General features: G+C 41.5%; 2 protein-coding genes across 4 annotated transcripts in view; both read right to left on the bottom strand.

Moving 5' to 3' along the window:
* Positions 1-1611: 1611 nt before the first annotated feature.
* On the bottom strand, positions 1612-9250 carry LOC308279637 (NADH dehydrogenase [ubiquinone] 1 subunit C2-like; the record flags this gene model as incomplete). The annotated part of the gene is made up of 3 exons (XM_080719755.1): positions 1612-1661; positions 6238-6381; positions 9082-9250. The coding sequence occupies 3 exons, from the start codon at positions 9248-9250 to the stop codon at positions 1612-1614; spliced, it is 363 nt and encodes a 120-aa protein (XP_080575881.1).
* Positions 9251-21798: 12548 nt separating this feature from the next.
* Positions 21799-22707, bottom strand: part of ALG8 (ALG8 alpha-1,3-glucosyltransferase) — a gene marked incomplete at both ends in the record, with an annotated part of 36544 nt that continues 35635 nt past the window's right edge. For all 3 annotated transcript variants that reach the window (XM_080695060.1, XM_080695061.1, XM_080695062.1), the window contains one exon: positions 21799-22030. In XM_080695060.1, coding sequence (XP_080551186.1) covers positions 21799-22030 — 232 coding nt within the window. The remainder of the gene's footprint in view (positions 22031-22707) is intronic.

Here is a 22707-nt window from a genome sequence, read left to right as displayed (position 1 = left end):
CCTGGTACTGCAAAAAAAAAAAAAAAAAAAAAAAAAAAAAAAAAAAAAACCAACCAACCAACCAAACATAAAAACAAAGAAACAAAACAAAACAACAAAAGCTTTCAGTGACTTCCTATTACTTATAAAGTCAAAATGATTTTGCATGATGTAGAAAACCCTTCATTATATGGCTTATTTTGTATTTGCTTTGTACTATAACAGAAGCAGGCAAACCTTTTCTAGAAAGAGCCAGATATTAACTATTTTAAACTTTGCAAGCTGTAAGGTATCTATTACGACTACTCAACTCTGCAGTTATAGCAGGAACGCAGCCAAAAACAACACATAAACAAGTGATTGTGTCTGTGTTCTAGCAAAAGTTTATTTGTATTGATCCAGATTTGGTCCATGGGCTTAAGTCTTTCAAATCTGACCTTGAATTAAATTCCATTTCTTTCTTTCTTTTTTGGTACTGAGAATTGAAGCCAGGGACTTACATATACTAGGTAAACACTATACTACTGGGCCACATTCCTGGCTCCTAAACTTTATTTAAAAATCTTTCAGAGCCAGAGTGGTAGCACATGCTTGTAATACGAGTACTTGGGAGGCTGAGACAGGAGGATGGCAAGTTCCAGGACAGCCTCAGCATGTAGTGAGACTCCCATCAAATTAGTGAGATCCCATTTCAAAATTAAAAATAGGATTGAAGGTGTAGCTTGAAGGGAAAATGCCCCTGGGCTCAACCCCCAGTACCACAAAAAAACAAAAAACAAAACAAAAAAAAACCGAAAATGTGAGTGAATAGGCCAGGAGCCATGGCTCATGCCAGAAATCCCAAGACTCGGGAGGCTGATATAGGTTTAAGAATAGCTTCCAGGTGTGGTGACACACGCTTGTAATCCTGGCATTTGGGAGTCGGAGACAGAAGAATCTGGGTTCTCAGTCAGCCTCAGCTTCTTAGTGTGGCCCTCTGCAACTCAGTGAGACCTTATTTCAAAATAAAGAATAAAAAGGCTGGGGGGTGTAGCTTGGAGGTAGAATGTCTCTGGGTTCCATCTCCAGTACTGGAAAAAATAAAAAAAAGTGAAACCCTGTTTTTCTTTCTTTCTTTTTTTTTTTTGCGGGTCTGGGGATGGAACCCAGGGGCATTCGACCTCCGAGCTACACCCCCTGCCCTCTTTTTTATTCTTTATTTTGAAATTGGGTCTCACTGAGTTGCAGAGGGCCTCACTAGGTAGCTGAGGCTGTCCGTGAACCAAGATCCTCCGGTCTCAGCCTCCTGAATGCTGGGATTACAAGCGTGCACCATCATACCAGGCTTGAAACCCTGTTTTAAAACAAACAAAGGGCAGGGTATAGCTCAAAGGTAGAATGCCTCTGGGTTCAATTTCTAGTACCATAAAACAAAAAAATAAGCAAACAAATAATATAAAACTAGGTGAATGGAAACTATCATCTATAGATTTTTTTTTACAATAAAAAAGGAGTCAAGTGCTCATTATAATTACTTTAATTATAGGTGTTAACATATAAATTAACACAATTTCAGCTGTTGTGGAAACATGTTCCATAAAATTCAGAAATAATAACAGGCCTCAGTAAATGGGAGTAAGCATTTTGAAGATTTTAACGCACAGGATGGAACTTTTCAAGAATTTCAGCATAAGTTTTCTTCTCTGTAAAAGGAAAGATCACAAAAGATTTATTTTAAAATTATGCTTTAAAAATTTTATTTCAGCCAGGCATGATGGAGCACATTTGTAATCCCAGAACTTGGGAGGCTGAGACAGGAGGATTGAAGATTCAAGGCCAGCTTCAGCAATTTAGTGAGGACCTCAGTAACTTAGCAAAACCCTGTTTCAATCAATCAATCAATCAATCAACCAACCAACCAACCAACCAACCAACCAACCAAAGAAAACAGGGTTGGGGGTGCAGCTTGAGGAAGAATGTCTCTGGGTTCAAACTTCAGTAACAATAAAAAAAGGAATAAATAAAAAGAGAGAAAGAAGGAAAGAGAGAAAGGAGAAAAGCAAGTAAGCAAGCAAGCGGCGTGTGGGGGTGCATGCCTGTAATCCCAGTACTTGGGAGCCTGAGATGAGGATCACAGGTTCACAGATAGCCTCGGCAAGGGAGCAAGGCTCGCAGCAACCTAGTGCCTCCCTGGTCAAAATAAAACAAAACAACCAAAAAACCCAAAAGAGAGCTGGAGGTATAACCTGGAGGCAGAATGTAGCCGGGTTCAATCCCCAGAACCACGAAAAATAAAATAAAATAAAAATCCCATTTCTTAGATGGTACAGTGGCTCAAACTTGTTGCCTCAGTGACTCAGGAGGCTGAGGTAGGAAGACTACAAGTTTGAGGTCAGCCTGCACAGCTCAGTGAGACTCTGCATCAAAGTAAAAAATAAGCCAGGAGTGGTGGCGCACGCTTGTAATCCCAGAACCTCAGTACTTGGGAAACTGAGACAGGAAGATCCAGGTTTGCGGTCAGCCTCAGCTACTCACTGAGGCCTTCCGCAACTTAGGGAGATCCTGTTGAAAAATAAAGAACAAAAAATAGGGCTGGGGGTAGAGCTTGGAGGTAGAATGCCCCTGGGTTCAATCCCCAGCACCACACACACACAAAAAAAAATAAATAAATAAAAAAAGCTGGGCTTATAATCCCAGTACTTGGGAGACTGAGACAGGAGGACTGCAGGTTGCAGTGAGACTCTCATCAACCTAACCTATTTCAAAATAAAAAGAAAATAGGGTTGGGGTGTAGCTCAGAGGTAGAATGCCTCTGGGTTCAATTCCCAGTGCCACAATAAATGAATAAAAATAATAAACACTATGAATAAATGAATATTAGGGCTAGAGATATAGCTCAGTGGTAGAGCATTTGCAAGGCTCTGGGCTGGATAGCAAGCTCCACAATCAATCAATCAATCAATCAATCAATCAATCATCCTAAAAAAAAGAAACTCAGTCTTATAATAGGAACTTTACAGCAGGGATGGTGGTACATGCGTATAATCCCAGCATTTGTGAGGTCGAGACAGGAGGATTGCAGTTCACAGCCAGTCTCAGCTACTTAGTGAGGCCCTTTGCAACTCCGTGAGACTCTGTTTCAAAATAAAGAATAAAAAATAGGGTTGGGAGTGTAGCTAGGAGGTAGAATGTCCCTGGGTTCCATCCCCAGTATTGCAAAAAAAGAAAAGAAGAGAAAGAAACCCTAAAAAGAAACCCTGCTATGGTCTGAATGTGTCACCCCCAAATTCATATGCTGAAAGTTCCCACTGTCATGGTATTAGGAGGTGACTTAGGCCGAGGGCCAAACCTTGCCAATATGATCAGTGCTGTATAAAAGAGCCTAGAGAAAGCTTGTCTGCCTTCTACCATAGGAGAGCACAGCAGGGTGACACCGATGAAGCAGAGTGGGTCTTCACCAAACACTAAAACTATTGGCACCTTGGTTTTGGATTTCCCAGCTTCCAGAACTGTGAGAGATAAATTTCTATTTCTTATTAATAATAATTTATTTATTTTTATGGTACTGATGGTTTAACTCAGGGCCATTCTACCTCCGAGCTATACCTACAGCCTGATTTTTTTTTTTTTTTTTTTTTTTTGGTGGTACTGGGGTTCCTGGAAACCCTTCTACCTCCGGGCTACACTCTCAGACCTATTTTATATTTTTATTTGTAAACAGGGTCTCTTAAGCCAGTGAGACTGGCTTCGAACCTGCACGATACTCCTGTCTCCATCTCCCAAGCGTGGGAATTACAAGCGTGCACCACCACGCCTGGCCCCAGCCTGAATTTTTTATACTTTATTTTGAAACAGGGTCTCACTAAGTTACAGAGGGCCTCACTAAGTAGTTGCAGCTGGCCACAACCTGTGATTCTCTTGTTTCAGCCTCCCAAGTACTGGGATTACAAGCATGAGCCACCAAGCCCAGCTTATTTATTTTTGAAACAGGGTCTCATTAAATTGTGGAAGGCCTCACTAAACTGCTGATGCTGGCCATGAACCTGCAATCTTCCTGTCTCTGCCTCCCAAGTATTCTATTCTTTATACCCAGTCTAAAATATTTTGTTTTAGCAGCTCAAATGGATTAAGACAAACCCCTAGGAATTTCCTTATTTTTCAGCCAGGTGTGGTGGCGCACACCTGTAATCTCAGTATTGGGAGGTTGACACAGGAGGATCACAGGTTTGAGGACAGCCTCAGCAAGTAGTGAGACTCTTATCAACATAGTGAAACTCCAGCCAGGCATGGTGGTGCACGCTGCTTGTAATTCCTGTGCTTAGGAGGCTGAGACAGGAGGATCGTACAGGTTCGAAGCCAGCCTCAGATGGCTTAAGAGATCGTTTCCAAATAAAATATAAAATAGGTCTGGGAGTGTAGCCCGGGGGTAGAATGCCCCTAGGTTCCATCCCCAGTACCACAAAAACAACAACAAACAAACAAACAAAAACCCAACATAGTGAAACTATTTCAAATTAAAAAATAGGGCTTGGGGCGTAGCTTGGAGGTAGAATGGCCCTGGGTTCAAACCCCAGTAACACACACAAATTTCCTTATTTTATTGTTGTCACCTATGGCCATGCACTCACTGATATACTTTATGAATCTGTCATGACATCCAGATGGCTGTCTTTAAACTCTTAAGAAAAGTTGTCTTTTTTTTTTTTTTTTTCAGTACTGGGGATGGAACCCAGGGGCATTCGACCTCTGAGCTACACTCCCTGCCCTATTTTTCTTCTTTCTTTTGAAACAGGGCCTCACTAAGTAGCTGAGGCTGTCCGCGAACTGTGATCCTCTGGTCTCAGCCTCCTGAATGCTGGTATTACAAGCGTGCGCCACCACGCCCGGCTAAGTTGTGTCTTTTGATCTACCATAAATATCACAGGAGACTGAAGTCCATGGAGATACTATAGGGTAATAAAGCAGTAAGATTTTAGCACTGACTAGAACCTTTGGGATCATTCAATCAGCCCAATGAAACTTAAATGCTTCATATTACATACTTACATGAATAGGAAAATCTATGTAAAATCCATTTATATATTTATAAATGGATTCAAAATGATCCTAAATTCATTCACATGCTTATTAAAGAAAGACAAAACTATACTAGAGAGTTAAATTCCTAGCCTACAAATAGCTCACATATGCGCCCATCTGTGTTGTGTGTATGTGTGTAAAATATGGGCAATAAAATTCATATTACAATGGCATTCACCACTGAACAGAGATAAGAGTCTGTGGAGGGAATTAGTGTCTGGAATTGGGGAGAGGATTCATTGAGATCTTGAGCAGAAATTTGTTCTATGAATAGGGTGGAAGCAGAGGCAAGAGGAAGAATGTTATCAGAAAGAAAGCCCAGTATGTATCGAGTGATACAGGACAGCCAGGGGTGGTGGTGCAGGCTTGTATTCCCAGTACTTGGGAGCTGAGAGAGAAGGATCACAGATTCCAGGTCAGCCTCAGCACTTTAGTGGGCCCTCTCAACTGAGTGAAATCCTGTTTCAAAATGGAGAGTAATTAGCAGGGCATGGTGGCACAAGCTTGTAATCCCAGTACTTGGGAGCCTGAGGCAGAGGGTCTCAGTGGGCAGCCTCAGTTACTTAGTGAGGCCCTCTGAACTTAGTGAGTCTTTATTTCAAAATAAAGAATAAAGAATAGGGTTGAGGTTGTAGGTCAGGGGTAGAATGCCCCTGAGTTGAATCCTCAATACCATACACACACAAATGAAAGAAAAATAATTAAAAACATAAGCCGGGCGTGGTGGCGCACACTTGTAATCCCAGCCCTTGGGAGGCTGAGACAGGAGGATCGCACAGGTTTGAAGCCAGCCTCAGCTACTAGTGAGGCTCTCAGCAACTTAGTGAGACCCTGTTTCCAAATAAAGTATAAAATAGGTCTGGGAATATAGCCCAGAGGAAGAAAGCCTCTGGGTTCCACCCCCAGTACCACCAAAATAAAATAAAATAAAATAAAATAAAATAAAATAAAATAAAATAAAAGGTCTGGGGATGCAGCTCAGAGGTAGAACACCCTTGAGTTTAGTCTCCAGTGCCAAAAAAAAAAAAAAAGAAAAGAAAAGAAAAAGAAAAAAAAAAAAACTGGATTCATGAATTTAAGACACAGACATGGGAGTAAACAGAACACAGAAGGTACCTGAAGCCATGAGCATGGATAATATTAACCAGAGAAAATGGTTCAAATTAAGGAACAAGACTTTCTACAATTAACCTAAAGTACCTTTTTCAGGAAAATCCTCCGGATGTGATTTTATATATGCAAACATGTCATGGTCCCTTATAGCATACATATAGTCTTGACGTCTGAGAAGATAATATCCAGCAAAAACAAAAGAAGTAACATAGAGAAGTTGACGATGCACACCTGAAATTTAAATGCCAAATGCCAAAGTAAGTATAGGTCACTGTGCATGAAGAATTTTTTACACACACACACACACACACACACACACACACACACACACACATTTTTTTTGTGGTACTGGGGTTCCTGGGAGTCCTTCTACCTCTGGGCTACACTCCAAGACCTATTTTATATTTTTATTTGGAAACAGGGTCTCTTAAGCCAGCGCGGCTGGCTTCAAACTTGCGTGATCCTCCTGTCTCTGCCTCCCAAGCACAGGGATTACAAGCGTGTGCCACCAAGCCCAGCGCTACATTTTTATATTTCAGGTATCTAACTTATTGTTATGGTATTTCTTCTAAAGTTAAAAAAAAAATCTTTTCACCTGGGCATGGTGGCACATGCTTGTAATCCCAGTACTTGGGAGGCTGAGACAGGAGGATTGCACGGGTTTGAAGCCAGCCTCAGCTACTTAGGCTTTCAGCAACTTAGTGAGGCCCTGTTTCCAAATAAAATATAAAAGAGGTCTGAGAGTATAGCCCGTAGGTAGAAGGCCCCTGGATTTCATCGCCAGCACACACACACAAAAAACAAAAACAAAAAAAACCCCAACTTTTCAACTAACTATTGGGAAAAAGGAAAAGCTTTATAGTTGGCTCTTGACTCTGACCCTGAGACAGTCACAACTTCTTTTTTTTTTTTTGGTGCTGGGGATTGAACCCAGGTGCACTTTACCTCTGAACTACAATCCCAGCCCTATTTTTATTCTTTATTTTAAATCAGGGTCTCACAAAGTTGTGGAAGACTTGAGTAGCTGAAGCTGGCCTCAAACCTGCAATCCTCCTGTCTCAGCCTCCTAAGTACTAAGATTATAAGTGTGTGCCACTATGCCCAGCTAGCTGTGATCCTCCTCCCCTTATACTGGGGAGTGAACTCAGGGGAATTCTACCTCTAAGCTACACCCTCAGCCTCTTTCTTCCTTCCTTCCTTCTTTCGCGGGTATGGGGATGGAACCAGGGGCATTCAACCTCCAAGCTACACTCGCTGCTCTATTTTTTAGTATTTTATTTTGTGGTGCTGGGGATGGAATCCAGAGGCTTTCTACCTTCGAGTATTGAACCCAGTGGCATTCTCCTTCAAGGCACACCCCCTGCCTTAACTATATTATTTTGAAACAGAGTCTTGCTAGCTGTGCATGGTGGCATGTACCTGTACTTCTAGTATTTGATAAGATGAGACAGGAGGATTACAGGTCTAAGGCCAGCCTCAGGAACTAACAAATATTCCGTTTTAAAATAAAAAAAGAGCCAGGTATTGTGGTGCAGGCTGTAATCCCAGTACTTGGGAGGCTGCGACAGGAAGATGGCTGGTTCAAGGACAGCCTCAGAAAGTAGTGAGACTCTCAGCAACCCAGTAAGACCCTGTTCCAAATAAAAGTAAAATAGGTCTGGGAATGCAGCTCAGAGGTACAGTTCCCCTGGGTTTAATACCCAGCACTAAATATATAAAATAAAACCAAAAGTAACTGGGTGTGGTGGCATATGCCTGTAATCTCAGTATTTGGGAGGCTAAGAAAGGAGAATTTCAGATTCAAGGCCAGACTCAACAACTAGCGAGACCTTGCTTTGAAATGAAAAATCAACATTATTATAAAATTATTAGCTAATTAATTAACAACAACAACAAATAGGGCTGGGAGCCAGGTGTAGTGGTGCATGCTTGAATTCCAATATTTAGAAGACTGAGACAGGAGAATTACAGGTTCATGGACAGCCTCAGGTATTTAGTAAGGCTCTCTGCAATTTAGTGAGCCCTTGTTTCAAAAATAAAGAGTAAAAAATAGGGCTGGGGATGTAGCTCAGAGGTAGAATGTCCCTGGATTCAATCCCCAGTAACACACCATAAACACACACACGCTTGTAAAATTAATTCCTGCCTGCCCCCAAAAACAAACTGCCATAATCGATGTCATCTTTGCAGCCTTATTACATTAATCCAGCACACTCAATCATCAACAACCCCCTCCCCCCCAATTCGGAGGCCATTGCCTCCGTTTGCTTTCACTAGCTTCACAGGTCTGGAAAACTCTTTAAGTTTTTGCCTAATAATCAAAGCTTAATTTTCCTCGTTTCCCTTCATAAGTTCCTAGTCCTTACTTAGCACAGATATTGTCAGATGTTATCAACAGTCTCTGGCAGTATAACACAGTACTAGGAAATACAGCCAGCGGGTTGCTAAGGCTCTTCTATTCGAATTGTGGTCCTTAGACCACCACCACCTGCAGCAGCTATCGGGGAACTTGCAAACACCACCAGGCTCTTCCCCATACCCAGAACACACACTGTAACAAGATCCCTAAATTATTATGAGAATTAAGTTTGAGGAGCACTGTTTTTTCGAATGCACACTCTGAGGTCTAAAAACGGGCTCTGCTACTCACTAGCCACGTGACCTTGGGCAAGCTGCTTTAACCTCTCGGGCTGTCCCCTGTTTGTGAATAACACCTCCCCGTAAACTTTTCTGAGATCTAGATGCGCAGTCAGCAGAGTGCGGCGCGGGGTGAACGCTCATTTCTGCACAAAGCGCGGGCCAATCCAGAGGAGCGGTCGGGTCTTCCTCAGACTTACTGGGGGCCCCCGCACTGAGTCCCTGTCTCACTGCGCCTCGTTTTAAGAAGGAAATGGCCATCTGGCTCCTAACGCCCGCCGCCGCCGCCCTCACCCGCCGTGAACACCGGCCTCCGCCGGAGCCCGTTTTCCAGCAGGCCGGAGCAGTAGCCCAGGAAGCCGCAGTAGAGAAGCCGCGGGTCGGTCCACTTGGGCGGAGGCAGACTCTTGGCCTCGTCGGGCAGGAACTGTAAGGGCACGCGGCCCGGCCGCCCATCAAACATGGCGCTGCGGTGTCCACCCGAGGCCTGGCCTCCAACTACAAGGAGAAGAGCGCGGCCGCCGCGGCCTGGGCGGAGAGCGTCCTCCTCCGAGCCCGGGGCTGAAGGACGCGGCGCACGGCGGTGCAGCGCCCAAATGCGTCCCGCGGCGTGCTACTGCCGAGACCTCGCACGCGAGGTTCCGGGCTACTTACCGCCCGCGCTGGGGCCCGCCCGCGCTCTGTCCCTCTCTCTGCTGGTCAAAGTGAGGTTTGCGGTCCTGGTACCACCGGGTGGAGGAGATACAAAGTGAGCCAAACGGGACGAAGACTAGGAAACATTGATTTATTTTCCCCGCCCAACTCCCCCATGCGGGATTGCCTCTCCCCTGCATATCTCTTTAGCAAAAATTTGTCTGCATCCAACACCCATACGTGGGCATGATGGATGGAATGAGAAACACCACTGAAATCCCGTGAAAACTCGTTTTCTAGATTTCCAACCTTTCATTTGCACGGGACGCCCCCAAGCCTAAAATTTAAGGTGTAGCAAGAAAAAAAAAAAAAGTCAGAGAAACCCAGGTTTGGGTTATTTACTACATTTGATCTTAGCCAAAAGGCAGAGAAAGGCCGGGCGCGGCGGTGTGCACCTGTAACCTAAGCACTAGAGATGCTTGAGACAGGTTCTAGGCCAGCCTCAGCAACTTAGTGAGGTCCCTCAGCAATTTAGTGGAGACCCTATTCAAAATACGAAGTAAGAGCGGGCGTGGTGGCGCATGCTTGTAATCCCAGCATTTGGGAGGCTGAGACCAGATAATCACGGTTCGTGGACAGCCTCAGCTACTTAGTGAAGCCCTTTGTAACTCAGTGAGACCCGGTTTCAAAATAAAGAATAAAAAATAGGGCAGGGGGTGTAGCTAGGAGGTCAAATGCCCCTGGGTTCCATCCCCAGACCTGCAAACAAAACAAAAACGAAATAAAATAGGGATGGGAATTGTAGTTTGGAGGTAGAATGCTTTTAGGTTTAACCTTCAGTCCTCAAAAAAAAAAAAAAAAAAAAAAAAGAAAAGTGAATGAACACCTCTGCATTGCTTAATCAGTTACCTATTCTTTGTCAGGAAAATTATAAAAAATAAACTGCTTAGGGCTCTTCTGAGAGACTCTATCATTCACTGATTCTATTTTTCTTTCTTTAAACCACTTTATAAATGTATAATAAGGCCTGTCATTTTCAGAGTTGCATTTATAAATATATTGCTTTTTTTGCTTGCCCCCCCCCCCTTTTTTTTTCCTGTACTGGAGATGGAACCCAGGGGCATTCTACCTCCGAGCTATACCCTCAGCCCGATTTTTTATTTTTGAGTTTGAAGCAGGGTCTCACTGAATTGCAAAGGGGCTCACTAAGTAGCTGAGGCTGTCTTCAAACCCAGATCCTCTTGTCTCAGCCTCCCAAATGCTGGGATTACAAGTGTATGCCACCATGTTCGGCTTTATTCTTTATTTTGAAACAGGGTCTCACTGAGTTGCAGAGGGGCTCATTAAGTAGCTGAGGCTGTCCAGGAACTGAGATCCTCCTGTCTCAGCCTCCCAAATGTTGGGATTACAAACGTGGGCCACCACGCCCGGCTTGATTTTGATTCTTGAGCTCAAAAAAATTAGTGCCGGTGGCATGGTGGCACACGCTTGTGATCCCAGTGCTTGGGAGGCTGAGACAGGAGGATTGCACAGGTTCAAATAAGTCTGGGAGTATAGCCTGGAGGTAGAAAAGCCCCTGGGTTCCACCCCCAGTACTACAAAAAAAAAATTGACATTATTGATCTTTCTAAACAAAATAAGAACATTGAATATGAGGCTTCATTATGAGAAACTAATGGCTGTACTAAGTTCTTGAGGTTTGTAAAATTCGTTCTTTTTTTTTTTTTTTTTTTTTTTTTACTTTAATAGAATTTATTGAAACCAGAAGATGATAGAATGACATCTTTTTTTGACTTCCGGGAAGATGGCGACTGAGAAAAGCGGGGCTTAAGAGCCCCGCTAACAACAAATCTCCATTACCACAAAATCAGCGCCTTTCATAGCCAGAAAACACCATCACCAGTGAAACAAAAAATCACCAGGCTCCAGAGAGAAAGCGGACTGAGAACAGAGCCACAGAGGAGATAACCGGCCTCGCACCCGAGGACGCGGCAGACGCGGCAGCAGCGCCATACTGCCGGCGGCACCAGCGAATTCACGGGACGGCTACAGCAAGCCGAGGTGAGCCACTGCGGAACAGCCAGGCGGGATATCTCCAAGCAGAGAGCGTCTAAAGCTCCCAGTGGCTGAGCTCAGCACACGCTGCAGGGATTCAGAGTCGAAATCAAAACCAAGAAGAAAACACCAGCCCCATAGCTGAGGGTGTAGCAGCGGCGCCATATTGTCACCGGCGGCAGCAGCAGCAAATTCAGCGAGGCCAGTACAGCTACATCTGCGCACTCAAGAACAGTGAGTCAAATTGCAGGCCACAGAGGAGAAATCCCAGTACTGTACTCCCTGGGACTTGACCCAGTGGGGGAGGGGCAGTGTCAGAGATATCACACCATAGGAGAATGTGCAACCTGGCACCCCCCACAGTCTAAAGCAGCCTCTATCGACTCTCTGGGTCGGAGACTCTGTGATAAAACCCAGTAAAGGAGTAGTGGGGTCTGAGATACTACTGACTCGAGATCCAGAACACCTTAAGTGAAGTCATAGTGACCCAAGGGAAGAACCCAGAGAAGGCACAAACATCCGAAATCATGGGAAAGAGGAGTAATACTGGAGCAATGAATGCACACAACCCCACAACATCAGAACCCGATAAAACTGAAAATCAGAGATTTCTAGAAGATCAAATCAGGAAAATAACTGTAGAAATAATAGAGGTGCTTCGAAAAGAACTCAGAGAGAGCCAAAAAGAGATAAAGGATGCAATTAATGAAGTAAAGGCCTCAATTCAAAGCACAAACAACCAATTAGAACACATGGAGAACAGAATCTCACTCTTAGAAGATGAGCAATCCAAAAATGAACACATAGTTTCTAATCTAGAAAAAAATATCCAACAGCAGGAATCTGATATTGAAGAAATATGGGCCCATTTTAAGAGAGCTAACCTAAGAATAATTGGAATAGAGGAGGGAAAAGAAAGTGAAACCAAAGGGATCAACAATCTCTTCAAGGAAGTAATAGCAGAAAATTTTCCAGACATCGAGCAAGAGGCCGATACACAGGTCCAGGAAACTTATAGAACTCCCTTTAGACAGGATCGGAGAAGAGGATCCCCACGCCACATAATTGTCAAAATGACCAATGTGGAAGCCAAGCAGAGAATCTTAAAGGCAACAAAAGCAAAGGGCCAACTGACATTCAGAGGCAAGCCAATTAGAATCACTCCAGACTTCCCAAACCAAGTTATGAGAGCCAGAAGGGCTTGGAGTAACATAGTCCCAATTTTGAAAGAAAACAACTTCCAGCCAAAAATTTCCTACCCAGCAAAACTATCAAATTAGATGGAGAAATAAGAAGTTTCCATGACAAACAGAAACTGAAGGAATTTATGTCTTCAAAACCAGCACTAGAGAAAATACTCAAAGAGATTAACTACAAAGAAGAAATAGGTAACACACACCAGAACTAGAGAAACAAGATTTTCCATCCAACAGACAACTAAGATTGGTTATCTGTGGAGATTCATTATTTATGTTAGTCTTTTACCTATCTCTAAAGGGTATTGTTTGCCTTTATTGTTGTTAATTTTTAGGATTTCTAGTTGGAATATTAATATACCTTCAGATATAGCAATTGGAAATATTTTATCCCATTCTATTAGTAACTGTTAACTCTGTTTACATTGTCTTTGGATATACAATATTTTTTTTATTTTTTAGGGAGTTTGTATACGCTTCTGTTGCCTGTGCCATTGAAATCATAACCAAGAAATCACTGCCAATTTCAATGTTGTGAGGTTTAATGACCCAGATTTTCTCCTAAAAGTTTATAGTCTTAAGATTTATATTTAGGTCTTTTATCTATTTTGAGTTAATATTTGTATATGGGATTAGGTAAGGGTCCAATTTTATTCTTTTCCATGTAATTATTATTTTTTAACAATATTTAGTTAAAAGATTATCATTTCCACCACCAAATGTTCGTGGAAACCTTGTCAAAAATAACTTGACAATATAGGGAAGAATTTAGCTCTAGGCTTTTATTTAACTCCAATGGTTTATATATCTGCCTTTAGAATAGTACTACACTGTTTCAATTATTGTAGCTTTATATGGTTTTAAATCAGAAAATATATATCTTCTAGCTTTGTTCTTTTTCAAGATCGTTTTGGGTACCTAGAGTCCATATTCCATATTAGGATAGATTTTTTTCTGAAAAATAAATATATAAATATATGATAGTTTCACCTAAAAAATAGAAAAAAAATATTCTCTGGTAAGAAAGAAAGCAAAAAGAAATATTGAAATGTCATCTTTAAGTCATCAAAAGCTTGGTATCAGACAAATGAAACTGTTATGTGAGATTACCATTTTTAATTTTAGATAAATTGCCATAATACTAGATGTCAACTACTAAGCCAAGCATGGGAGGGAGGGATAGGGAGAGAATGGGGTGGGGATTGGGTGGGGGCTGATTGGGAAAAGTGTGCAAGTATGTCTACAAAAGTATGTATCCTACTATGATGTATGAATACAGTGCACCAATAAAAAAAAAAAATAGAATGACATCTTTTTGAAATAACTGGCAACCTAGAATTTTATACCTAGTTAAAATATCCTTTAAAATGAAGGCAAAATAATGTTTTTGATTTATATATATTTAATAACCTAAATAATGTAAAAAAATTAAAATAAGCACAAAGTCTATTCTTCAAGCAGAAGAAAAATGATTCCAGAGAGAAACAAAAATTCAGGAAGAAATGAAAATCACCATCAAGAGTAAACATGTAGAGACTTCCGGGAAGATGGCGACCAAGAAAAGCGGGGCTTAAGAGTCCCGCTAACAACCAATCTCCATTACCACAAAAAGAGCGCCTTTCATAGCCAGAAAACACCATCACCAGAAAAACAAAAAAAACCACCAGGCTCCAGAGAGAAAGCGGACTGAGAACAGAGCTCAGGGCCACAGAGGAGACACACGCGCCCGAGGACGCGGCAGCAGCGCCATACTGCCGGCAGCAGCGGCGAACTCAACAGACGGCTACAGCAAGCCAGGTGAGCCGCTGCGGAACAGCCAGGCGGGATCTTTCGGCGCAGACAGCATTTAAAGCTCCCAGTGGCTGAGCTCAGCACACGCTGCAGGGATTCAGAGTGGAAAACGAAACCAGAGAAGAAAAAATACGCCAGCCTCATGGCCAAGGGCGTGGCAGAGGCGCCATATTGCCACCGGCGGCGGCAGCAGCAGTGAATTCACCGAGTCCAGTACAGCTACATCTGCGTACTCAAGAACAGTGAGTCAAATTGCGGGCCACAGAGGAGAAATCGCAGTATTGTGCCTCCTGGGACTTGACCCAGTGAGGGAGTGGTGGTGGCAGAGATATCACACCATAGGAGAACGTGCAACCTGGCACCCCCCATAGTTTAAAGCAGCCTCTATCGACTCCCTGGGTCGGAGACTCTGTGATACAACACAGTAAAGAAGTAGTGGGGTCTGAGATAATACAGACTCGAGATCCAGAGCACCTTAAGTGAAGCCATAGTGACCCAAGGGAAGAACCCAGAGAAGGCACAAATCTCCGAAATCATGGGAAAGAGGAATAACACTGGAGTAATGAATGTGCACAACCCCACAACATCAGAACCTGATAAAACAGAAAATCAGAGATTTCTAGAAGATCAAATCAGGAAAATAACTGTAGAAATAATAGAGGTGCTTCGAAAAGAACTCAGAGAGAGCCAAAAAGAGATAAAGGATGCAATTAATGAAGTAAAGGCCTCAATTCAAAGCACAAACAACCGATTAGACCACATGGAGAACAGAATCTCGCTCTTAGAAGATGAGCAATCCAAAAATGAATGCATAGTTTCTAATCTAGAAAAAAATTTCCAACAGCAGGAATCTGACATTGAAGAAATATGGGCCCATCTTAAGAGAGCTAACCTAAGAATAATTGGAATAGAGGAGGGAAAAGAAAGTGATACCAAAGGGATCAACAATCTCTTCAAGGAAGTAATAGCAGAAAATTTTCCAAATATAGAGCAAGAGGTTGATACACAGATCCAGGAAACTTATAGAACTCCCTTTAGACAGGATCGGAGAAGAGGATCCCCACGCCATATAATTGTCAAAATGACCAATGTGGGAGCCAAGCAGAGAATCTTAAAGGCAACAAAAACAAAGGGCCAACTGACATTCAGAGGCAAACCAATTAGAATCACTCCAGACTTCCCAAACCAAGTCATGAGAGCCAGAAGGGCTTGGAGTAACATATTCCAAACTCTGAAAGAAAACAACTTCCAGCCAAAAATTTCCTATCCAGCAAAACTTTCTATCAAATTAGATGGAGAAATAAGAAGCTTCCATGACAAACAGAAACTGAAGGAATTTATGTCTACAAAACCAGCGCTAGAGAAAATACTCAAAGAGATTAACTACAAAGAAGAAATAGGTAACACTCACCAGAACCAGAGAAACAAGAGTTTCCATCCAACAGACAACTAAGATTGGTTATCTGTGGAGATTCATTATTTATGTTAGTCTTTTACCTATCTCTAAGTTGTATTGTTTGCCTTTATTGTTGTTAATTTTTAGGATTTCTAGTTGGAATATTAATATACCTTCAGATACAGCAATTGGAAATATTTTATCCCATTCTATTAGTAACTTTTAACTCTGTTTACATTGTCTTTGGATATACAATATTTTTTTTTTATTTATTTTTTAGGGAGTTTGTATATTCTTCTGTTGCCTGTGCCATTGAAATCATATCCAAGAAATCACTGCCAATTTCAATGTTGTGAGGTTTTATGACCCGGATTTTCTCCTAAAAGTTTATAGTCTTAAGATTTATATTTAGGTCTTTTATCTATTTTGAGTTAATACTTGTATGTGGGATTAGGTAAAGGTCCAATTTTATTCTTTTCCATGTAATTATTATTTTTCAACAATATTTAGTTAAAAGATTATTATTTCCACCACCAAATGTTCGTGGAAACCTTGTCAAAAATAACTTGATAATATAGGGAAGAATTTAGCTCTAGGCTTGTATTGAACTCTAATGGTCTATATATCTGCCTTTAGAACAGTACTACACTGTTTCAATTATTGTAGCTTTATATGGTTTGAAATCAGAAAATATATATCTGCTAGCTTTGTTCTTTTTCAAGATCGTTTTGGGTATCTAGAATTCATACTCCATATTAGGATAGATTTTTTTCTGAAAAATAAATATATAAATATATGATAGTTTCACCTAAAAAAGAAACAGAAAAAAATATGCTCTAGTAAGAAAGAAAGCAAAAAGAAATATTGAAATGCTATCTTTAAATCATCAAACGCTTGGTATCAGACAAATGAAACTGTTATGTGAGATTATCATTTTTAATTTTGGATAAATTGCTATAATACTAGATGTCAACCACTAAGCCAAGCATGGGAAGGAGGGATGGGGAGAGAATGGGGTGGGGATCGGGTGGGGGCTGACTGGGCGATATGTGCATGTATGTCTACAAAAGTTTGTATCCCACTATGATGTATGAATACAGTGCACCAATAAAATAAAATTAAAAAAAAAAAAAAAAGAGTAAACATGTAAATAAGTTTTAAAGAATATATATGCTATAAAATAATCATAAAGTATATATTAAAAACTAAGTTGCATACAATAATAGCAAAAATTATCCACTGATTAAATGGAGTTCAAGGACTATCAAAAACTTGCATTGTTCATAAAGTTAGTGAAATATAACTTTATCCAAGTTATACTTAATAAATCAAGCATATACCTTAAAATATATAACTGTTGAAAAACAATAATTTCTAACCTACTAGCTAATAAAGATAAGACATTTAAAAATGAATTTGATTATTCTCAAAGAAAGGAAAAAGGTGAAAAAATAGAAAATAGAAAATAAATATAAAAATATAGGTCAGTATTATATTAAATTATGAGCATAATAGTTGAGTTAGCCCTGAAAATTAAATTATACATGGGTACTCTAAGCTCAAAGATCATCAAACTGGATGAAATAAGGTAGCCCATCCATGTACTGCTTCCATGGAAAACATCTTAAATAATATAAGTGCACTGAATGACTGAAAATAAAAGAATGAAAAATATATATTATGTAAAAACCATAACATGTATTGAAAAGCATAATATAAATCTATTATTTTTTCATTCTTTTTTTTTCATTGTGAAAGTTATTTCTTTTCTTTCTTTTTTTTTATTGGTGCATTATATTCATACAACTTATTGGGGTAAAAAACTTGTGTGTATAAACATGTACTCATCGCTGATTTAACCCCTACCCAAATACCACCCCATTCCCTCCCCGTCCCTCCCTTCCTTGCTTGGCTTAGTGATTGACTTCGATATGTTTAAGTACATTGTGTGCTTTAGAGATTTTTCTCTTCCCCCTCCTTTCTCTTCATTTAGGTTATCTTGTTTGCTTCTCTTTTCTCCCTAACTCTCACATATTAGGGAAAGCATCTGATTTCTTACTTTTTGTGACTGAGTAAAATTCGTTCTTATTTCATCTATTATTAGCAGTAATTTGTTTCTCTGGAGCACAAAGGGATAAGTGGACTAAAAGACTTTTTACCAACATTATGCTGAAAGTGTAATTTCATCAACTCCTGAAGAATAAAACTTCTTTTTCAAAGGTATTATTTTGTATTGTACTGGATTGAACCTGGGGACTTCTACCTCTGTGCTATACCCCCAACCCTTTTTAAACTTTTGTTTTGTCTTGGTTTTTGTGGGTCTCACCAATTTGCAAAGGGCCTAAGTAGCTGAAGCTGTCTGAGAACCACGATCCTGTCTCAGCCTCACAAATGGTGAGATTACAAGTGTATGCCATCACGCCTGGCTACTTTTTACTTATTGAGACAAGGACTCTCTAAGTTGCTGAGGCTGACCTTAAATTATTATTACTTTTGTGGTACTGTGGACTGACACCAGAGGCATTCTACCTTTGAGCTACATTTCTATCCAATATGAAATAGGGTCTAAATTACTAGGGGCAAGCCGGGCGTGGTGGTGCATGCTTGTAATCCCCGCGCTTGGGAGGCTGAGACAGGAGCATTGCATGGGTACCAAGCCAGCCTCAGCTACTCAGTGAGGCTTCCAGCAACTTAGTGAGACCCTGTTTCCAAATGAAATATAAAAAATAAAAGGTCTGGGAGGTAGAAAGCTTCTGGGTTCCACCCCCAGTACCACCAAAAGAAAAAAAAATTACTAGGGGCATTAATAAATTGCTGAGGTTGTCCTCAAACCTGTAATCCTCTTGTTTTAGCCTCTCAAATACCAGGATTATAGGTGTGCACTACCATACCCAGCTAGGCCTCCTATTTTTTTTTTTCCCCCAGTGCTGGGGATTGAACTCAGAGCCTTGCATATGCTAGGCAAGACCTTTACCACTGAGCTAAATCCCTAGCATGCCCCTATCACTATTGCTGTACTGTCTTTACATTCATAGACGTGTTGGCACTTAGGTTAGTCATTTTTATTCTTGTAGCTGTGGATGGAACCCAGGGCCTCATCATGGTAGGCCAAGACTCTACCACTGAGCTATGCTTCCAGCCATAGGCTGAATCTTGAAGTCTAAAAATATGACAGAGTAGAAAAGTCAGAGTTCTGAGCTGGGCGTGGTGATGCATACTTGTAATCCCAGCATTCGGGAGGCTGAGACAGGAGGATCACGGTTTGCAGACAGCCTCAGCTATTTAGTGAGGCTCTCTGCAACTCAGTGAGATCCTGTTTTAAAATAAAAAATTAAAAAATAGGGAAAGGGGGTGTAGCTCAGAGGTCAAATGCCCCTGGGTTCCATCCCCAGACCCGCCAAAAAAAAAAAAGAAAAGAAAAGAAAAGTCAGAGTTCTGGAGAGGATGCATGGGGTCTAAATGGAGCCTGGTGTGCTGGGAATTTTAAGTTGGGGGACAGCTAGACACACGGTACAGAGGAGACTATGTTGAGGCTAGAAGTATGCTTCCCTCTCCTTTTGGCAAAAGCCTTATCTTTAGCTCTCTATTAACAGACTCAAAAGAAGTCTGGGGCTGAGTGTGGTGGGGCATGCCTATAATTCCAGTACTTGGGAGGCTGAGAGAAGAGGATCACAGGTTTGATGACAGCCTTGGCAACTTAGCAAGACACACAGGAACTTAGTGCTACCCTGTTTCAAAATAAAAACAATAAGCTGAGCATGGTGGTACATACTTGTAATTCTAGTACTTGGGAGGCTAAGACGGGAAGATCACAGGTTCTTGAGCAGCCTCAGCTACTTAATGAGGCCCTCTGCAGTTTAGTGAGGCCCCATTTCAAAATAGAAAAATAAAATAGGGCTGGGGGGATAGCTCAGAGGTAGAAAACCTCTGAGTTCAATCCCCAGAACCAAAATAAAATAAGATAAAATTAAAAAAAAAGATTAAGGATGTAGCTTTGTGGTAGAATGCCACACGGGTCTAATCCCCTTGTGCCAAAAGAAAATATAAAATTTCAGAGCTTGCTATTAGAACAAATGAGCCGAACAAGATGTCCTTAACTCAATATAAGATATCTGTGGTTTGTAGTCCCTGCTGCCTGGCTGATGAGTATTGTTCATTGCATACTTTCAATGATGGGTGAGGGGACACTTCTGGTACAAGGTAAACAGCATGGGGACAGTACACCAACTGTCTGTGTATAACTTCAATAAGAAAACCTAAGAGCTGGTAATGATTTGAAAATATTTTGTGCTGGGAATTGTGATGCATGCCTGTAACACCAATTTTTGGGAGGCTTAGGCTGGAGCACCATAGGTTTGAGGCCAGCCTCAGCAACTTAGCAGGCCTTCAGTAATTTAGTGAGACCCTGTTTCAAAATAAAAAATAAATAAGCCAGGCATGGTAGCGCATGCGTGTAATCCCAGTACTTGGGAGGCTAAGGCTGGAGGATTGTAGGTTTGAGGCCAGCCTCAGTAACTTAGAAAGCCTTTGGTAATTTAGTGAGACCCTGTTTCATTTTTTTATTCTTTTTTTGTGTGTGTGGTACTAGGGGTGGAACCCAGAGGCTTTCTATCTCCGGGCTATACCCCAGACATACATATATATATATATATATATATATATATATATATATATATATATATATATTTTTTTTTTTTTTTTTTGGTGGTGGTACTGGGGTTCCTGGAAGCCCTTCTACCTCCGGGCTACACTCCCAGACCTATTTTTAGATTTTCATTTTTGGAAACAGGGTCTCCTAAGCCAGCGCGCGCGGCTGGCTTCGAACCTGCGCGATCCTCCTGTCTCCGCCTCCCAAGCGCGGGGATTACAAGCGTGCGCCACCACGCCCGGCAATATATATATATTTTTGAAGCAGGGTCTCACTAAGTTGCTGAAAGCCTCACTAAGTAGCTGAGGCTGGCTTCGAACCTGTGCAATCCTCCTGTAGTGAGACCCTGTTTCAAAATAAAAAATAAAATTAGCTAGGCATGATGGCTCACGCATGTAATCCCAGTACTTGGGAGGCTGAAACAGAAAGATCATGGGTTAGCGGCCAGCCTCAGCTACTTAGTGAGGCCCTCCTCTTAGTGAGATCCTATTTCAAAATAAAGAATAAAGTCGGGTGTAGTTGCACATGCTTGTAATCCCAGCATTTGGGAGGCTGAGACAGGAGGATTGCGGTTTGTGGACAACGTCAGCTACTTAGTGAGGCCCTTTGCAACCCCGTGAGACCCTGTTTCAAACTAAAGAATAAAAAATAGGGCTGGGGGTGTAGCTCGGAGGTAGAATACCCCTGGGTTCCCTCCCCAATACCACACACATAAACAAACAAACAAACAAACAAAGAATAAAAATTAGGGCTGGGAGTATAGTTTTGAGGTAGAATGCCCCTGGGTTCAATCCCCAGTATTGCAAAAAATAAATAAAAAATTAAATAGGGCTGAGTGTATAGCTCAGAGGTAGACTGCCTCTGGTCCAATCCCCACTACCAAGAATAAAAAAGTATTTTGGGTAGAAATACAAAATGGTCATTTATTAATATTTCCCTCAGTCTAATTATGCAATGTATCCCAACAATGGTCGGAGCAGGCTACAAACAATTGTCTGCTGTTAGTCAGACGCCCGGCTTGCTTTGGTCGGCACCGCAGTCTGCATGATCTCCGACCGTTTTAAGCAGGGAAGGCAAGAGTGTTTTCAGATATTTTTCACTACTCCGGAAGGCAGGTGGCTTCGCACCATAGTGACAATCAGTTTGGTAGGCTTGGAAACACCAAATACAGAAGAATGATCCTTTAAACAGATCGACCGAAATGAATGGCTCCTGCTACCATCAGCTCTCTTCAAGTCCTGAGTGACTTCCCATGAAATACTTGCTTGGCCTCCGCCCAGCAGCCCCTCTGTTCACTGCTTCTTTGTCTTGCCTACGGGAGGGCCAGTCAACGCTGAGATGGACAGCTTGAACCAAGCGTACGTGATGCCCGCTGCGCAATACACCGAGGTCAGCAACAATGGGACGAAGGGGAACTTCTGCTCCCAGGACGTGAATGGGAATACAAACTCACAGCAGACTTCCAGAGGCCCCAGGCCAAACAGATAGAGAGTTTCCATCCAATTTAAAAGAGGCTTTTCTTTTCTAAAGGGAAAATAAAGCCTAATATTAGATGAGTCATTCTGGTTTCACAAACACTTCCCAGAGAAAGTTTCCCCACTTACACTGTCTTGATGTGAATTATAACCAAACCTGAGGACAAAAGTTTGCATTAAATTTTACATGTAAGCTGGGGTATGGTGGCACATGCCTATAATCCCAATACTTAGGAGGCTGAGTCAGGAGATCACAGGTTCAAGGACAGCCTCAGCAAGTAGTAAGACTCCTATCAACCTGTTTCCAAATAAGAAATAAAATCAGGCTTGGGGGTGTAGTTCAAAGGTAGAATGCCTGAGTTCAATCCCCAGTATCAATTAAAAATTTCTACAAGTAGAAATAAAAAAAGATAATAATATGCTATGACATTATCTTAGCATTCCAAATTTACCCAATCATTTACTTATGCTATAACTTAGCTGAAGTGTTTCACAGAAAATTAGCTCTGCACTTTGGAAGAGGGAACATGGATGATCCCTGTGACACAGTACCAAGAACATGAGAAAAAGAACATGATAAACAATATATAGTTGAGAATTTATTATTTATTTATTTTTTTTATTTTTTTATTTTTTGGTGGTACTGGGGTTCCTGGAAGCCCTTCTACCTCCGGGCTACACTCCCAGACCTATTTTTACATTTTTATTTGGAAACAGGGTCTCCTA

Source organism: Muscardinus avellanarius (assembly GCF_963383645.1).
Source record: "Muscardinus avellanarius genome assembly, chromosome: 1".
NCBI lineage: Eukaryota > Metazoa > Chordata > Mammalia > Rodentia > Gliridae > Muscardinus > Muscardinus avellanarius.
Note: the sequence above shows the minus strand (reverse complement) of the source record. Positions and strands in the feature narration are given on the sequence as shown.